The sequence below is a fragment of the Amphiprion ocellaris genome, chromosome 3 (assembly GCF_022539595.1).
Source record: "Amphiprion ocellaris isolate individual 3 ecotype Okinawa chromosome 3, ASM2253959v1, whole genome shotgun sequence".
NCBI lineage: Eukaryota > Metazoa > Chordata > Actinopteri > Pomacentridae > Amphiprion > Amphiprion ocellaris.
Genome location: NC_072768.1, coordinates 2,466,878 through 2,486,545, shown reverse-complemented (window position 1 = coordinate 2,486,545; position 19,668 = coordinate 2,466,878). Strand labels below are relative to the sequence as shown.

Here is a 19,668-nt window from a genome sequence, read left to right as displayed (position 1 = left end):
CACTTTTGTTATGATACATTTCGAATTGTCAGTGAAGTAAAAGCTAAATGTTTTGTCTGTCATGGTTTTGCAATAGTTGTCCGTCTAAAGCCCTGTACCTTAGTTTAAACTAACATTGTGTGTGTTTTGTCCACACTGTGTTGGCTGTGTTGTGACTTGTGTTTTCCTGCTTTCTTGTTTACTTCCTTAGGTCCTCCCCCTATGAACGGTACAAGCGAGCAGCTGTCCTCAGCCTCCATCTTTGAACATGTCGATCGGATGTCTCGGGCCACAGACGCGAGCAGGAGACTCCCTAATAAAGTCCAGCTCATCGCCATGCAGCCCATGCCGGTCCCACCACTGCACAGTCCACCCATCAACGGCAAACTGTCCGACACAAACCAGATCAACAAAGAGGTTTCCAATCTGACTTATTTTGCTTTGCAACGACTTGCAATGTTACACAAAAAGTTATTAGTTTTGTTCAACCAAACTGACAGGTCAATCCAAAAAAACTGAATGCATGAACTCTCTCCCTACACCGCTGTCATCTGGTTGTGTTAGAATTTTCTTCTTGATGAATAAATGAGAATTTAAAACAAGGCTAAATAAGCTCTTTGTCAGGTAGAGAGACTTAAATAGCTTTACTCAAAGAATGAACAACTTTATTATTAGTAGCCTTTTGGAAGTGATAATTCGCTAATTTTACCAGTTTAAATAGGCATAATATTCTTATTGTTTTATGTGACTGCAGTTCTTCTCATTTTGTCAAAATGAAATTACAATTCAGACACAGTGACATATTTTGGAATTTTTTTTCTGATAAGATGATTTTGTCCTCAGATTCAGGTAGCATTGAGGCACAAGTCAGAGATTGAACACCACAGAAACAAGATTCGTCTGCGTGCCAAGAGGAAAGGCCACTATGATTTCCCTGCCATGGATGATATGATCGGCGGCCTCGGAGATGCAAAGGACCAAGATCGCATTTATCAGAAAGCACAGACACAAATCGATAAGATCCTGGACCCAGATGCTCAGATGCCGTCCATCTTCATGGAACCCAAGAAAAGGTGGGTCAGTGGTTGGTTGGAATTTGAGGTGCAGTCTATTTGTGTCTAATCTGGCTCAGCTAAAACAGAACAAAAATGCATGGATATTCTCAGTGCTCGAGGGAGGCGTTCTCCTAAACAGAGGATGAAGGAGCAGCTGAATGGAGGCATGATGGAAGCAGACAAAGATCACCTCATCACTGATGACACTGACGGCGTTTACAGAAAGTGCCCCGGGGTCAACAATATTGCCTACGTGGTGAGTGATACAAAAACATCATGACATTTCTGCAGTCTTTCATTTACTGTGTCCCCACATGTAATTGTGTTGTGTTTTTTCCAGTCGGACCCTGACCAAGGCCCAGGATCCCCTCACAGGAGCCCCTCCCCCACAGATGACGTCTTCCTCACCCACGCTTCCTCACCTCCAGGCCATGCCCCTCCCCCGCCCCCCTACATGCCACCACAGCCCTCCATTGAGGAGGCGCGGCAGCAAATGCACTCCCTGCTGGACGACGCCTTTGCCCTCGTTTCGCCCACCTCTCAGGGCAGCACAGCAGGGATCACCCTCCCCGGGGCCAACAGCAACCCCCCTGTCTCTAGCCCTCCAGGCCGAGGCTCCAGACCTTGGGGACCTTCTTACCAAGCTCTCGGCCCGACTCCTGTAAGCAGCCGTCCATCTATAGGCACTTCTAATAGAGCTTTAGCCATTTAATCAACATTAAATCATACTGCCTCCATGTTGCACTGAACAACATTATTCATTATCTACAGACAAATCTTCATGCCATCTAACCTTTTGCTAGTTGAAGTTCCTGGGAGCTGTACTGTTCATTTCACTAATCAGGGGACAGAACAGTAGAAAAAAGATCCCTGTTTTAATTTGTAATCGCCTAAACAGACATGTAAACTCCTTTGCGTTCACTATCCCCGCTCTCTTTTGAGGTTTTTTCCCCCTTATTCCCAGCATGAAACATATAGCTTCGGGTTTAATCGTGTCTTCTTAGCAAACTAATCAGTTAAGTATTCCTCCATCTGTTGCCCCCATGGAGCTGCGACCTTAACCCTCATCAGCTACATTCACCTCCTAAGACCCTGCAGGAATATAGCTGCAGTATGCTTGAGCTGCATTAGTTCCAGTGCAGACTGCTTTCAAAGAAGCTGCAGTCCAATAGCCACTAGCAAAGCGATGCCGCATTTGTTAACGCAGTAAACTTAAAGTGCAGAATACTGTTCATGTAGAACACACTGCATTCACAGTGTTTCATGTTGCGTATGAAAGTACCAAGGGACAACATAAAAGTTATCTATAACATATTTCCTGCTTTGAATTACATATAGGGGCATAGAGCTCAGGTGAAATTAAATAAAGGTTTTTACTGCCAGTCAGTGTTACATGAGTAGAAAAATTATGAGCTGTTTAAAGATGACAGAGCTTTCTGTTAGTGGTACAGGAGACTGTAAAGAATTTCACCCAATAAATCACTCAGATTAGATCCACAGTCAGCATTATGACTGTTGGAAAAACCTCATCAGTCCTTTACAGATACATTCCACACTCTCAGTGTTTTATGGCTCTGTTATGTCATTTTATGATCCAGACTCTAACTGGGTACCTCTGTTAACTATACAAAATTAAATAATAGCTTAAAAGTTTAATACTTTTCTTTATTTCCTAACATCTCAGTTACATCTTAAAATCACATGTATTTTACAGCTGTCAAAATACATTAATATACCCACTCTGTCCTGGATAGTCCAATACTGGTGTTCACCCCAGGTGACAACTATAGAGAGAGATTTAACAGTGAGCAGTGGAGCCATAAAAAGCCATTTTCTGGTGCTGCTTTTGTAGGTTCAGTGCTTTCATATGCTGTAAAAAGAAGGCTATCCAACAAAACAACAATGTTCACTATATAAAGCAATCCCCACTGCTCACATACACTCTACATAGTCACAGACAAGTAAGACTTCGCTTTCAAAAGAAATGCCAGCATCCACTACAGACTCTCTGCATTAATTGTTTTACTTTTATTTACTGCATCTTGAAAATGTTTCTTAAAGGTTCTGAGTATAACACAAATACAAACTGTTTGATGGAATTTAGCTGCCCCAGTTTCACTCACTTTCACTTATTCACTTTCCTTTAAGCACAGAGTGTGTCTCTGCTTGTCTCCCCCAGAGATTCACTGAGCTGGGAATGTCCTCTCCTGCAGTCCAAGGTCTGACACCAAGGTAAGTAGAATACTCCGTGAAAATTGAGTCTTCATGTATGAATTAATAAATAATAGACTTACTTTCTGTTCCCTACTTTCTACACCACGAGGATTTCTTATTGATAATTACATCCTGATTTCCACCACTTCAGTGTGAATGTTTCCCTTCAGGTGCATCATGAGTTGGGCCTCATGAATAATAAAAGAAGAGGCATCTTTATTTTATTGGTTTAATGGATCACATCCAAGTGGTGGTCTCTTAACTGCCCCCAAAAAGACCATAAACAAACACACATTCATGTCATGTTACACATACACAGATTGTTTAGGCTGAAGACCAATTTGTCATATCTTGTACAATTTATAAGACTCCTGCAGCTGAGAAGAATTCCAGTCAATTTGTTGCAACACATTGCCTCCATAAATGGAAGCAAATATATGTCCCTGTGTTTCAGGCAGGGCCTTGGCTCGAGCTACCTGCCACCAGGAGAAACAGCGGGGCACGGTGAGCAGCTCCAAGCAGACAGCCTGTACTCCAGCAGGGGCCTCTACACCGATGAGCTGCCCTCATCAGCCAGGCCTCGTCCAGTAGGGGGAACTACAGGTAACCTGGACAGCAACACGCACATCAAAACAGTCATGAATTACTAATACTGTTAGCTGCTGCACTGCCCCGTAAACAAAGCCCACGGTGTGCATATGTCTAATACCTCGATTTCACCTTTTACGATCCAGTTAAGTATGAAATCATCTCATATGAAAAGTTCAAAGAACCGCACATCTATAACAACAACAGTTGAGGGTAAACACATTTATTTATTGTCTTTATCGGGAATGTTTGTCAGGTTTTTTTTTTAAGATTACTTCTGAGTGTCAGCCAAGGTGCTGCTCTTTGTGGGCTGAAGTTATTTCATTTAAACAATAGTTACAAGTAAATATTTCCCACTTGGTAAAAAGAACTACAGATATGCCAACAAACCGTCGACAGAATAGCCGCAAATACAGATCTACTGTCAGTTTCATCTGAAAAAATCCAGTTCTATCACTAATACAGTTAATTTTGCTAATTTTATCAGAGCTTAATACAAATTGCAGGTGGTTTATGATGGGGGTGGGGGGGTTTTGAGTTCCATTATTTTATTACAGTTTGTATTACATCGTTCTGCTTGTTTGTTTATATAATTGTTAAAAATAAATAAAAAGACCTTGTTAAAAAAAAAAATTGCAGGTGGTTTCATTTAGTAATAAACTGCTACAAAGTGATAGATGGATCCATAGATTGATAGATTCAGTACACACCTCTACCCCACCAGCCTGTCAAACTGATGGAGCCTCATCTTGGTCTTAAATTATTAAAGGAGCTGACGTGATTTTACTGCCTTCATGTGACCCACACTTAAAGAAATGGATTTTGGCATTTACCGTATATAGAACAACACAGCAGACACAGAGTGCTTCTCAGGCTGCAGTGATTGCATCAACGACTATTAGAAAGATTTCTGAGGATTGAGTGTCAGGTAATGTAACTCTGCAATGATCTGTGTGTGTCTGTGTGCGTTTGCAGGCGCCCAGCTCCATCATCTGACACAGGTGGGCCTGTCCAGCCGGATGAATGGTTACCCAGCAGGGGTCAGGGCTGCTCCAGGACAGAATGGAGGCGTCGGCTGGAACCACTACCATGATGACAATTTCTCCAGAGTAGAAACTGAAAAAGATGCAGTGAGTAGCTCTCCAATATTACAACTTGCCATTTTGTAGTGTAGAGTGGTTTTACACTGTTGAAAGTGGAGAAACATGCAGGGACTTCATAGATCTGCACATTATAGAGGAAGTAAGAGTGTTGAGTTACATCTCAGCTATTTTAAGGCATGAAGGGATTGTTTTCATGAGGAAAAAATGCAAAATATGTAATTTTGATCCGAGTTAAGTGTTCAGGGACCCTTTAACACCTGAAATACAATTTAATGAAATCACAGAAAATGTCATTAGGCCAGTGGGATTTTAAACTTTCTCTAGAAAGGCCACAATCAACCATCAAGTGCTCCTAAGAACAAATAAACTGTTTGAGTAACACTGGCTAAAAACTAAAGTTACATAATTAAGCAACATATTTGTGACCCATTTAAACATTTGTGTAGAAAGAATATTTTCTTATTTAACAATAAAAGCACTCAGAGAGCGTAGTACTCCACCAAGACTGTTCATTCCCTGACATGCACTGAGCACAGGCGCGTGTTATGCATGTGCACGTTATGTACGGATACTGAATCGCGTGACCTAAATATGTAGCGGGCGGCGAGAATTGAAGGGACTCGGAAACACCCCCACAATTTAATCAATAATTCCTTGTATCGTTTCCGATAAGTCTGCAGCGGTGGATTTGTAGTAGGATTGCAATCGTGTGATGTCAGTAGGCAGCTGAAGTAGTGTTCACTTGTTGTCATGGTTACAGTGATGCCGTGCCGCTATCTCAATGGGAAATCTTTAACAAATCCGTGGATCCAGACTATAAGCTGCTTCACTGCCAAAATCTAATCACTTGGTCCATGTGTCATTTCTGACCTTCCCTGAAAATTTCATCCAAATCCGTTTGTCCATTTTTGAGTAATGTGACCAGACAGAAGTATTTTTGTACGCCGATCGTCACATAAATATAGAAAAACAGAAGGAACAATTTCCTGTGCATCCTCCAGCAAAATGCAGCTGTAATAGATGCTTCTCTGCTATTATCAGGATGATTTAGAAAAATGTCATTCTTAGCTTTGAAGCTGTCTCTGTTGCTACTTATTTAGCTGTTTGTTTTTTACATATGCTTAGTTTTCTCATGGTTGCATGTTGTTATAGAAATGTTTTCTAGTATACACCACCTCTCCATCTCTGTCACCTGATATTCTTCTTACGCTATATCTATATTTTCCTCTCCCCCTCTCACTTCTTTTTCTGTTTGTCTTTCCTTCCTTCCTTCAGTTCCTGGAATGTCCTGAACACTCGTCCTCCTCTATCTTCCAGATGCACAGGAGTGGTCTGAGGGAGCCTACGGCACCCCCTGCCCACCTCGACACCCCAGGAGTGGGCTACATGACAGCCCCACCGCCCCTCGATACATCTCCTCCCACACACTCCTCTGCCTCCCTGATCAAGGCCATCAGGGAGGAGCTGTTGCGTCTCTCTCAGAAACAGGCGGCGGTGCCCAGCTACCACAGCTGAAGCCCTGCTCCCAGCCTCCAGCTCTTACCAGTCATGTCACTGACCTCGCCTGCCTGCTTCGCCTAATCTGACAATGCTTCCCATGGAAGTCCCTGAGGCTGTACAGCAGAGAGATCGTCCTGCTCAACTGAAGGTGAAGAGGCGGCTCGAGATTTGTAACTGAAGAAGCTGCTTTTGTGAAAAGAAATGAGTAACGGGATGGTTGATAGAGACTCAGATCAGAGACTGTTAGGAACATGAACAGTGTTTGCCGGACCAGAGATGAGAGGAAACGGACCTACAGTACGGGGACTCGTCGTGCCTGTGTTTCTTTCCTGCACTTCATTGTGGATCAGGAAGGATAATATCAAGTTCTGGCAACTGCAGATCCACATGTTGGACTTATTTGAGATTTTGCTGCATTTCTTCAGACTCAGTATTCTATGTCATGGTTTCATTCTTACATCGCCTTCACAATCAGAAAGTTTTAACTAATGTCTTTGTTACGTTACTTAGGCTACCGTAGATTTATTTCCTTCTTTCAACGCAGTTCCTTACCTTTCCACCATCAGGTGCTACTCCCTATTTTCTGCCACGATGAGCCATGCTATGCCTTGACACTGTGACGTAGTTCACCTGACCACATCTACTGTTGCCTACAGTGAGGTCATAGTTCAGACAGCGGGCACATAGGGGCATCCATACACAGTAACAACACTCAATACTACCTATTCTTTCTTTACTTAGCGCAGTAGAACCGTGTTAGTCTGAGTTGATCTATTCGGACCTCTTGACTTACAGTGTGTACTTGTTTTTCCATGTTAAAGTCCTGTTTTATACATTATTTTTAATAATGTTTTTGATTAATGTAACTGACAGCTAGACAAGAAGAAAAATGGCCTTGAACCACAGATCACACATCATTTCAGAGGCAGGTATGTGTTGCAAATAATAAATGACAGTATGTACTTGACAGTTCTGGACTTTTATTACTGTATGTATTCAGTATTTGGTTGTTATTTGATGCACTGTATGCAGACTACTTGGTACAGCTCAGGTCTTTCAAGAAAGAGATTTCTTGCAGATGAATCGGTTAAAAGATGCTCTTAAAGGTCAACGTGGAAGAACTGTAAATTAGAGAAAGTCACAGACACCAGTATTCTGTTTGAACAAATTTGTCTATTGACTATATACTGGACCATCTTCTCTGTTTCATGCAGTATTTAAAGTTTGTTTTGCATTTTTGTTAGCACAGGAAGGAGAGAAAAAAGTGTACTGTATTTCTCTATGGTTTACATCAACCAGTCATTTTTAAAATGCTTTGAATTAACTTTGCCTCGTGTAATTATGTTCACCTAAATGTCTCTTAGTGGTTGTACTGGTTGAAACATCATTCTAGGTTACCTTTGTGGGTTTTTTGTAGACATGACAATCCCCTGACATGTTGTGATGTTTTGGGGCCTGAAGTGATAATTTATTTAAGCGAAATAAAAGAGAAAATTATGGATTTTTAAAGCAGGGCTTGAAAATATGTCTTTGGAGTGTGTGCCAGTATTATAAATGTCCCCCAGCATAAGCCTTGACTTTTGGCAGTGATTTGACGTCTCATATCTTTGTGATTGTGCCTTTTGGACTCACCTGAGCCAATTAACCCTCGTGTTGTCCTGCACGTCAAATTGACCCGTTTTAAAGATTGAAAATGTGGGGGAAAAAATATTTTCAGTGAAATTTCTGATGTTCACATTTTCAACATTTTTTGGGGAATCATTGAACATTTTTTGGTAGAAAAAAAAGTTTAAAATGTTAAGAACATTCACACAAAAAATTACCAAAATCCAGTGAATTTTGCTGGATTTTGGTTGATTTTTTTAGTGAATGTTCTAAAAGAAAATATTAAAAGTTTTACTGATATATATGTAATCACTTTAGGTATCTCTAGGATTTTTTTTGGAAGATTTTTATGAATTTTTTGAAAATATTTACAAGAAATTTTTTTTGGAGGATTTTTTAAAATAAAACTTTTAAGGGAAATTTTTAAGAAATTATTGGATTTTTTTTTTCCTGAAGGTTTTGCAAATTTTCAGAAATTTAGGGAATTTTTTCACAGAATTTTTGGATTTTTTTCAGAAAAGGAAACAATATTTTTTGGTGCCCGTAAATGAGGACAACAGGAGGGTTAAGCACCACAGCAGACTGACATTCTCTGTCAGTGCTGCAATACTGTCAGTTATTAGTCCTAAATTATAGCAAAGGTGCTTAAAGAGTGGGGGCCAATCATCCGCTCTTTTATTATAAACAATTCTGTAACCTTTGAGAAGATCAGCAGCAAAGTTTTCTAGGTTCATCTATTGCTCATGCTCCACTGTCCACCAAGTTTCAAGAAGTCTACCCTGGTAGTTTTTGTGTACTCCTGCTTACAGACAAACCAACAAACCAAGAGAACGTTAACATTCCATTATGGATGTGGGATACTTTGGAAAATGAATTGTAAATGAATGAATGAAACATCCAGGTCATGGTGACATAGTAGTTTCTGGTTGTCCATTGCACCTCTTTGTTCATGTTTTGTGTTACCAATCTCACACTGTATGCCTCCATCTGCTGGCTCTGTACTGTAACTACATCTCATTGTGTTCATCCTTAGTTGCTTTTTGTTGTATTTTTTTGTTGTTGTTTCTTTTTAAATCTTTTTCTACATGTTATGCTTTGTAAAAAAAAAAAAGAAAGAAAGAAAGAAAGAAAGAAAAAAGATCTGTTGGCTGGCCCAACTCTGATTCTCGTTGCATGTTTAATTGTTGTATTTCTTTGTTGTTGTTTTTTGCGCATGCTGTTTCAAAAGTTGTTGAAATACAAAAAGAAATTCTCACCCGATATGTGTTTGGATTTTACATGCTTCATCGAAGTCTGAATGAACTTAAATGCGATTTATTTCATGTCATTCCATTCACCTTTCATCAGATGTGTTTACAGGAGTTGTAGTGACCAGAAAGAACCAGAGGATGTCAGCACCTTACAAGAAAACCACCATCCAGAAACAAAGACTGCTCCCTTGCTGCATGATGTAACCGGCTCCCAAGGATAACTGTAGGAGTCTCTGAAACAAGGTCCATCCACGTGATTTTTACTGTATTAACTGGAGAATTTTGAACATGAAGCTAAATTAATGAAAGAAACTGTGTAGCTAATTATTCTGACAGCAAGGTCTACGGAAGGTAATCGATTTTGTTTTGAGCTTCGTTTCAGCTTCAGTTGTGATTTTGGGTTTTTCTAAACAGCAAAAGTTCAAAAATCTAAACCAGGGGTGTCAAACATGAGGTCCGTGGGCCAAAAGCGGTCCTCCAGAGGGTCCAATCCGGCCCTCAAAGTGTAAAAATTACAGAGAAGACATTAACTGCAGATTGTAAATTAGTAAAACTATAAATTTAAAATAATTTCTAGACCATGACAAGTTGTTTTGATCATAAAGTAAAATACTAGATTGCTCACTGTTCCTTTGTCATTTTGAGTCTTATTTTTGTAATATTTTGTCTCGTTTTTGTTGGGTTTTTTTGTCTTTTTCATGTCTGACTTTTGTTGTTTGTTTCATGTTTTTGTCATTTTGTGTTTCCTTTTTGTCTCGCATGTGTCTGTCTACTTTTTTGTTGTTTTGTTTCTTGCTTTTGTCACTTTTTGTCTCGTTTTTGCCATTTGTCCATTTTTTGTCGCTTTTTGTCTCTTTTTTGTTTAGTTTCACGTTGTTTGTCTAATTTTTTGTCATTTTTTTCCTTGCTTTTGTCATTTTGAGTCTAATTTTTGTCATTTTGTCTTGTTTTTGGTGGGGTTTTTTGGTCTTGTTTTGTCTGACTTTGATCATAAAGTAAAATACTATATTGTTCAGTTCTAGATACCTGCGATTAAAATTTGGAGTTGTGGTTATTTATAGGTTATTATGCTGTGATTTTACTGGTCCGGCCCGCTTGAGATGAACTGGGCTGAATGTGGAACCTGAACTAGAATGAGTTTGACATCACTGATCTAAACAAACAAGTATTATATTCAGTAACAAACTAAACTGATTTGTAGACAGTACGAAAACAAGCATTATTCCTCTCAAAAAAACAGAATGAATTCAGGAATTCTATCAGCGGACAGCCATTGTGATAGGTTTGTTGTGGGCTTTTATTTATCTTGCTGCTAACAGAGTACTTCCTGCTTCTATCTCATCCCATCAGACGCTTCTCGCCTCTAATCCCATCAAAGGATCTAAAGCCACTGAGTGATGCAGCTAAATGCTCAGCAAGTCTCCTCAACTGACTCTACAGACGCACAACTCAGCAAGTATTAGACACTCGAACTGTCAATATTCACCGTCCAGGTGATGACCTTTGATGCTTTTAAAGCTAAAATAGCAGCAAAAAATAAATAAAAATCTGATTCTTTATCTGATAAGGTAAAAAGCTGTTGACAGATGATCACTTCAGGGAGTTTCCTTGGGTCTGATCTGCTCCTGGTTTTAAGCTGTTTAACTCTGGTCTCCTCCATGACATTGTGTCCATGCTCAGGAGATTAGGCTGCAGCGAGAGAGGAAGTCTTTTTTCATGTGATGGTCTGTGCCAAGGACCCAAAAACTGCCAGTGATCTCTTTATTTCAAGCCGTTAATTTCTCCTGATGACGTCTTGTGTTGTGATTTGACTCGTCTGTACGTTTCAGTCCTTGCAGGTGCATTTAAATCATGGTTCTGTCTGTTTTGCTTTGTTTTTCTCTCATTTTGTGTCTCTTGTCTCCATGCAGAGCTGAAAGTGTCCCATCCTCGCTGCCTCTTGCTCTCCTTGTGGGGTCTAAACCACCCTTAACCCCTCCCCAACCTTCCCTGCTGTAATCCCGTCTGTGAGTTGTCCCGTCCCGGCTCAGCGAGCTCGGCCCAGCACAACACAACAAGAGCACACCCAGGAGTTAATCTGGATCATGATGGTAATTACTGCCGGGGTGTCCAGCCTGGTGGAGGGTGCTGTCCACTAAGGGAGGAGTCAAACAGGCAGTTTCTAGCCACTGACCTTGGAGGAGACTGTGAGGGAGGGAGGAGAGGGAGGAGAGGGAGGAGAGGGAGGACAGGGAGGAGAGAAGCAGGCAGATCCAGGCATTAGCACACTGACAGAGTTTCAGCACTGCAGATCAGCCTCTCTCTGTCTTCAGCTGCTTTTAGACACAAAGACAGTGAGAGCAGAGAGGAGGGCGAGTGGGATAGAAATCCTTTTTGACAGATCAGACAAGAGGATTCCTTTTCTCTTTTTTCACTGATCACAGCAGAGAATCCAGAAGCTCTCGTGAGTAGCCTCCCATCCACTGTTTGTAGCTGTGTGTGTGTGTGTGTGTGTGTGTGTGCGCTCTGTGTGGCTCTAATGAGAGTCACATCTCAGGAATTTATACATGCAATAGGGAGACGTTGTCAACCAGAGCACTGCAAACAGGCTTGTCTTTCCTCAGTGTTTGTTTTAGTAACCAGGCGAAGTGTTTCGAGGAGTCGACTGCACTTGATGCAGTCTAGTTGCAGACGTTTGTGTGCTGCGTGTCCATCTGTGTGTGTTTCTGCTGTCAGAACATGACATTCCTGCGGTTTGATGACGATGAATGAGCGAGTATTTTTCATGTCCTTTACAGCGGTGTGCATTGTTGCAGTGGTGCTGCTGTGGGAGGATGTGGTCCTCGCCCTCCTTGTTTACCAGCGTGGCTTTATCTATTATGCAATTCTCTACATGCAGCGTTCTCACATACAGCATCAGTGCTGCGGCTACCTACAGAATGAATCAATGGCTGGCTAATAAAGCTACTGCAGCACCCAGGCATCTCCTGCAGCATCCAGCTAAGGGCCAGCTGGCACTGCTGTCACCGAGGGATGTCACTGTTTCCACTTTTAGAGAGTCACACCACCAGTTTATACAGTTTCTATCATCTTTTCTTCTCTTTCTAAGACCACCAGACCAGAGAAGATGATGCTACTAACTCTCTCCCTGCCTTCTCCATCCTCTTTCATCATCATCATCTTCCCTCCTGCTCCCCCTCTGCCAGGTTATCTTTGCCCACTAATTGGGTCATTTTCTCATTTCTCCATCTGACGTTGGCATCAGGAGACACAGCAACATGAGGAGGCAGGAGGTTGATTTCTGAGCTAGAGATGCAGACACAAAAGGTTGTAAACAGAAGGTTCCATTTTGCCCACGTGTGTTCCAGTCGCAGACTCGTCTGATGTAACAGAGGAGGAGGAGGAAGCAAGGACCTCCACCATCGTCTGTTTTCATAACACATGAACGAGCAGCTGTGGGAAAGAGACGTGAAGGTTAGAGGAGGGTAAAAAAAGAATATGATGGGCTCTTTTTTTGCCAGTGGCTTGTGCTGCCCTACTTACTGCTGCAGGTTTAGAAGCAAAAGTGGCTGTTTTAGATGCACCATTACACTGCAACGTGTCAGAGCCGGTTGCAGTCATTTACACAAACTGTTTTGTCTCCAGTGGACGATCCCTGTCCTCAAGGTCACAGTGCAGGTTCTCTGTTCCTGCCTCCCTCCCCACCAGGCTCTACTGTATCAGAAGACACTGTGATATTGTGCTGCGCCGTGCTGAGTAGGAGGCAGCGCTCATGTGATGTTCAAGGGGGAGGTGAATAGCTGTCATTCATAAGAGAGTGGCCCCGTTTGCTCGGCAGCTGCCCTCTGCTCTGACTTCAGACACTGATCCTGCCTGTCAGCTGCTGCCAGGCGTCTTCCACAGGCCGGACTGTTGTCCCCTCGGCCGGAGAAGTTGACATATCAAAAATGTTTATTGTGCTCGGTAAGAGACGTGGCAGAGTGACATGGGAGATTACATGTAGTGAAGGAAACATGGGCTCTTGGAGTGTTGTTGTTCAAAATTAAGGAGATGAATGCGCAGTTTATGGAAGATGACGATGCTTTTTTCATGTTTTGGGTTAATTATTCAAGTAGCCGTGTAAGTTTTTGGTATTTAGGACAGACCACTCATCGGTCTTGTCTCTAAATTCCAGACTATCTGTTGTGGTTCATCCCAGTCCAAACACACTCACATTAAAAAACGTGCTGACAAGGTGGACAGTATGAACACTCAAGTAAAAGCACTGTAGAGCAGATATAGTGCAGTGGCTGTGGTATTTTGTTAAACTTTATAAAGCTAGCCGGTATGCCACAGCTGATCCTCTGACAGTGCTAATCCCAGTTGGCAGACACTGGATCTCTCTGCACTGCTGTCCTCCTGCAGACCGCAGCCTCTGGATGTTTTCAGGACGCTTTGCAGCAGCAGCAACCACCGTTAGTGTTTACAGGGGAGAGGAGAGGGAATCCACTGAAAATGTTTGTTCCAGCTTTATTTTGCACCAGGAATACAAAATAAATGCAGGTTAAATGATGACAAAGTTAATGAATAAGTGAAAAGGGGTAGTTTTTTGAGGTTAGTTTGGTGTTTTTATGCATTTACAACACATCCTTGTAGCTTTTTTACAGTTAGTTGAGCCTCAAAATTTGTGTTTTGGTTGTGTACCGGCCGGACAATAATCGGCAGGTAATCCTGTTAAGCTATTATTTGTCTAAAAGCTTTGGCCAACAGATGGACGCTGCAGGGGTGTGTTTGGTCTAGAGTTGGGACTATTATCTTTTATCATGCATGTGACTTCCCTTTTCAGACATGTGAATTCAGTTGTGACAGTATAAAGACGAGAGAACAAAGTATCATTATTGTGATCCCTGTAGATCTGTGGAGAGGCTGTAACTAAACATGGCTCTATAAATAATCACAAAACTTGCATCTGTGTCTGATGGAGCTCTGTGGAGAAACTGCAGAATCCAAAACATTTTGGCTGACGTTGCCCTGAACACGAGTTCACCTGGAAAGACTGTTAAAGGCATTTGAAGTAGATTATCTTGGATCTCTCCACGATTTATTAAAAAAGTCCATCCTGTTAAACGGTTTGTTGCTGTCATTTCCTTCATGCTCCTACTGAGCTGGGAGTTGCAGTTTAACAAACCTCATCAGCAGACATCAGCCAAATGAAGTGTGCTGCGTTCAGCATCCATGAAGGATGACTGAATGAAGGGGAGAAAGGGAGGGGAAAGTCTGAGAGTTGTTGAAAGCAGTGCTGTTCAACTCTCTGTATATGAGAAAAGATACTCCAAATCTTCTGGAGTTTCGTTGGAAAACTTTTTAGGCTGTCAGCAGCCAGAGTTCTGATCTCCACCACGTCACTCGAGGTAATCAATTTAGCACCTAAAACATTGTTACTTTATAGAATGAGCTCCTCAGATGAGTCAGTTTGTCAATTTCTGTATATTCGTGTACATATATGGAATGTTAACTAGTATGGAGTAAAGATTCAGGACAAGTTAAACATAAAATACACAAATTAGCTCAATTGTTTGTCGGGTCAATGTATAATTGAGGGACTTTTGAAGTCCAAGAGATATATCTTGCATATATTTTTTATTAAAAGTAAAAAAACTAATGTTTTTATGTTCATTATGATCATGTCTTTACAAATTCCATTATTATTTATTATGGAAACAATCACTTATTAATAAAAATTACTGAACCTAGCAAACTGAAGCCTTTTTTTCTGATCATCCTCACTGATCAGTGGTTTTCTTAGAGCTACAGCTGTTTAGTCCCAATCCTTTGAGTTCCCTTCATTTCTCCAAGCACAATGGCTTGTAGAAATGTTTTTACTTTCACTATTAAACATAGCCATGAATTCACCTGTTGATTGCCTACGATTGTCTAAGAGTTTGTTCCAACCACATTTAGATGATGCTTCACCGCTATCCTTCAGGTTTTCATAACACGTTGGATGGTTCTTAGTCTGATTTTAGTTGTTTTCTTTGCTAAATGCAGGCCAATAATTTGACCCTTCTGAGACAGATTAACATCCTTTCCATCACCACAGGATTTGTCTTCCAACATGGTTGTTTAAGAAGTGAGAAGCTCCTCACTGCATCAGCTTGGGTTAAAGAAGTTGATGCAGCTTAAATGCATTCATCACTGCAGTAGTCATCCAATGGAAGGCTCTTACCTATTTGCTTAATTATATCCAAGTGGTAACCTTTTTTTGGACAGACGGTGTATTAATAATAGGTCAAAGGCAACATTAACTCTAATATAGTTGTCATAACAACAAACCTACAGGAAATTATCATAGCAGTGGCCTTCAGAGGGGCATGTTTTTTTGTAATTCGGGTTGTTGTTTTGGGTTTATGGCTCCTAATTTAAGGTGTTGGTTGCAGAAGGCAGCAAAAGAGACAGATTAGTGTCAGGAAGTGGCAACGACTGAAAAACTGAGTCAAAAGTAGAGTAAATTTCATTCATCCAAATATATATCTGCTCATTGCATGTATAAATAGAAAACTGTTTGTTAGCATATTAGCCATGAAAACTTCATAATGTGTCAGTGCCGTGTTTACAGCTTGTTGTTTTGCCCCTAAGTGGACAAAATAAAACCAAAAACAAATAAACTAGTGAGCGACACATGCAGCTTTCATTTCACATTGGGAAAAATGCCCCTCTCAAAACAAGAAAAAAAAACTTATTTCAAGGAACTTTTACCTTGAAATAAGTAAAAAAATCTGCCAATAGAACAAGTGAAAAATGGCTTGGTAAGATTTCTTGAAATAAGATATGATATTTAGAATATTGAGATCTCAAAATTAGCTGAGAAACTTATTTTAATCTCTATTTTACCAGGATTGTTAAGCTTAGGTGTCTTAAAATAAGCCAGATATGCTATTAAAAAAAAAAAAAAAAAACAAAAGGCAGTTTTTCACTCAAAAATAGATTTTCACTTTCATGTAACCTCCTAATTTGAGATGTTTTAACCCTCCTGTTGTCCTCATTTACGGCACCAAAAAATATAGTTTCCTTGTCAGAAAAAATCCAAAAATTCAGCAAAAAAAGTTCCCCAAATTTCTGAAAATTTTGAAAAACGTTCTCCACATTCTCAGCGAAATTCGCTGGATTTTGGTTGATTTTTATGTGAATGTTCTTAAGAAACATTTTAACATTTCTTTTTTTCCACCCAAAAAATTTTCAAAGATTTCCGAAAAAGGTTGAAAATGTGGACATCAGAAGTTTCACTGTGAAAATATATTTTACTTTAAAATGGGTCAATTTTGACCCGCAGGACGACACAAGGGTTAAACTTATTTAGAGTTTTCTTGTAAAATTCAACTCAAAACAAGATCATTTCCAGATTGTTTGACTTAACAAGATATTTCAGATGCATTGTCTTAAAACAAGTCCCTCCATCTGCTGAAATGTCTCTTGTTAAGTGAATATATCTTAAATCAAGTGGGATGAGACATTTTGACTAAAAATAAGACAAATAAACTTGGTAAGATTTAGAGTTTTTGCAGTGCATAAAGTTTGAGAGAAATTTGTATTCCAACTTTCAGATGTTTTCTGCTATATAAACATAGATGGTAATGTGTCATTTCAGGCGTCTGTGTGTATTCTCGTCTGCTACATTTTTACACTTAATGCGAGTACAGGTGAATATGCAGGCCTGAGTGTGAAGTAGGTCAGCAGAGAGTAAATATCTGAGACTCGAGGGGCAGAGAGGCGGAAAACAGGATAGATCATCCCTGAACTTGGAGAAGAGCTGAAGTTACACATCTCAACACACACACAGGCCAGAGGGTGTTGGCATGAGGTCAGACACGGGGTCAGATGTTCATAAATAGATACAACACACATTCAGACGTATGATTCATGTCCACACACACACAACATACACACACACAGAGGGCAGAGGGTCCAAAGTGGACTTCACTGCAGCTGTCTCCCTGATACTTTGCCCCGATCGTGCTGGAATCAACTTTCAGACAGGCGGTGCGTCAATCACATCACTGCCAGACTCAGCCAGCTCCAAAACCTGAGATGTAACTGAGAGACTTGATATTGATAGTGAGTAAACACAACTGCTAGCCAAGTATAACAGCCGCAAAACCTTGTTCCTTTTTTGAAAACGTGAACAGAGAGTTGATGCGTTAGAAAAACTACGTGAAAAGTAACTTGCATTGACTTTGGTATTTTAAAACATCAATGTATGCAAATTTGACACATGAGGAACACCAATATATGGGGAATGAAGGCCTGTCAAGCATCAAAGCCAACTTCTTACAGCTTATATGCAAAGAAATAAAACTGAATATCCTCCTTAAATTTGGAGAAACGTCAAAAAATGAAGTCATAATCGACCTTTTATTTCACTGCCTTCAAATATGTGTCTGTATAATCAGCCACTTTATTCATAGAAATCGGTTCTTGTTCTCAATACCATCTGACTTTTCTGTCCAGCTCTTGAGTCTTGGATTTTGCTTGTTCATCACAACGGAGCTAAACAAACACTCATGTAACCTAGTAACCGGCTAAAATGGCATAAACTTGTCAGGGGACATTGCGGTTGTGAAAACATAGACAGCACAGATGAGGAATCCGAGCTGAATACCAGATTAAAGAAAGCCTGTCTGCCTGGGTGGGGATTCCAGCGGGGCACTCATGCAGGTTCAGGGATGGACAGGAGAGCTGAGCAGCGAGATTCATGCTACTTCCACAAATCCACTGCTCCTCCTTGAACCGGGTGAGCTCAGGCCGACCTGGCGGATGGACTGTGGAATCCGTCTTTGCCCCAGATGTATTTTGTCCTGTTGAGTGTGGCTGGGTGCCGTGGGTGCGGCTGGATCTGTTTTTATTCTTGCCTTAAGCAGATTTTTTCCCCAGCAAGGGGAGAACGGGTTCATTTCAGGCAACCACATGAGCTGTCTGTAGAAGTTACCTGCCTCTGGTTGAACAGGGTGTCACATTACCTCACTGAAACGCCCACATCTCTTTCCTAAAGTTTAGAGGAGATCAGAGACGATGTCACAGATTAGAACGAGACCGATGCAGCCACGGCTTCTGTAAAGTCCACCAGCTGACAGGGACACCGGGAGTGCACAGTTACCACGGTAACCCGTGAAATGACACTGCAGAGAGGCTGACTACAGGATTTAGAAGTTACCCAACTTGCTGCTCCACACCCTTGCTGGATGAGAAAATTATGGGATGCCTGCTCCGGCTGAAATGAGTGTTGTTCTTTTGGGTGACATCCAGCTTGTATACAAGACATGTGCACTGTAATTATGCTGGTGTGCATTCAATCTAGACTGCATGCCAGCGCTGCCTCCGTTTAATAAGTGAGGTATAATAACTTCAACTAGAGGGAAATCTCTTGTCATTTTAGTTCCTCCTCTCACTAGTGGAATGACTCAGCGGAGTTCTTCTTTTTTTGTTCGCTCAAGGGGCGATAATAAAAACCTTTCCCTTCCTCTCTTAATGATAAGTTCACTTGCTGAGATGAGGGGGGAGAAAACAAAGACATGAGGTCACAAATCAGAGTTAATGTCAGGATGAGAGCTGCAGGCCAAATGTGATTCACTCAGACACATGCACAAGCATATCTTATACAAGCTCAGGCCTCTGGAAACTCTGGGAAATGCTTGGTGTTGTTCACATGAATGCAGATATAATGCCCACCTACTAAAACTGTGTGCGGTTCTTTTAAAAAAATCACATGGCTGGTTATTTTCCAGCAGTTTGCCTTGACTTTAGCTGTTGATTTGTGGTCATTTTCAAAATAAAAGCCTTAAATGGAGTAACTCATTTGAAAACCACCATCCCATTTTATTTATTTATTTTTTTTGTAGTGAGATCACACAGATTACTAGTTTAAGGTCATGCCAGCAATCATTTCAGAAGAGATGGCTTCATATGTTTGAAACTAGAAGTATCTACAGGCTAAGCTAACTAATTTTTAGATTCAATTCTGTGTTTTTTTGTGTTTTCTCCCTGTGAATGTGTGGGTTTTCTCCGGGTTCTCCGACTACCTCCTGCAGTCCAAAAACATGCTGAAGTTAACTGATTACTCTTAACTGTCCATAGGTGTGAATGTGAGTGTGATTGTTTTTCTCTTTCTCTGTGTTTGTCTCCCTGTGATAGACTGTTACCTGTCCAGGTGTACTCTACCTTCACCCTAAGTCAGCTGGGATAGACTCCAGCCCCCCGAGACCCTAATGAGAATTAAGCGGTGTATAGATACTGGATGGATGGATGTTTTGTGCTATTTGTTCACTATCTGAAAAAATATCCTGCTTTCAAACCTGTTATTACAGAAACACAACTTGGCAGGGGGATGTATCACAACATAAAACTATTCTCTTTGAAGATGTC

At 40.9% G+C, this 19,668-nt stretch overlaps 2 protein-coding genes across 38 annotated transcripts in view; both read left to right on the top strand.

Annotated features, from left to right (window-relative positions):
* si:ch211-1e14.1 (UPF0606 protein KIAA1549) overlaps positions 1-9,304 on the top strand; it is a 40,648-nt gene extending 31,344 nt beyond the window's left edge. For 2 of the 3 annotated variants that reach the window (XM_055009285.1, XM_023281343.3), the window contains 8 exons: positions 191-396; positions 823-1,052; positions 1,146-1,290; positions 1,375-1,695; positions 3,214-3,266; positions 3,703-3,851; positions 4,812-4,966; positions 6,215-9,304. In XM_055009285.1, coding sequence (XP_054865260.1) covers positions 191-396; positions 823-1,052; positions 1,146-1,290; positions 1,375-1,695; positions 3,214-3,266; positions 3,703-3,851; positions 4,812-4,966; positions 6,215-6,454 — 1,499 coding nt within the window. In that variant the 3' untranslated portion in view covers positions 6,455-9,304. The remainder of the gene's footprint in view (positions 1-190; positions 397-822; positions 1,053-1,145; positions 1,291-1,374; positions 1,696-3,213; positions 3,267-3,702; positions 3,852-4,811; positions 4,967-6,214) is intronic. The other variant, XM_023281345.3, reaches the window with a different exon arrangement.
* A 2,242-nt stretch (positions 9,305-11,546) lies between these two features.
* The window catches only part of mical3a (microtubule associated monooxygenase, calponin and LIM domain containing 3a), a 93,280-nt gene continuing 85,158 nt past the window's right edge, over positions 11,547-19,668 (top strand). For 25 of the 35 annotated variants that reach the window (XM_055008923.1, XM_055008879.1, XM_055008904.1 and 22 more), the window contains exon 1: positions 11,547-11,737. The gene's annotated coding sequence lies outside the window, so the exon portion shown is untranslated. The remainder of the gene's footprint in view (positions 11,738-19,668) is intronic. The other 10 variants (XM_055008916.1, XM_055008918.1, XM_055008914.1 and 7 more) reach the window with 4 other exon arrangements.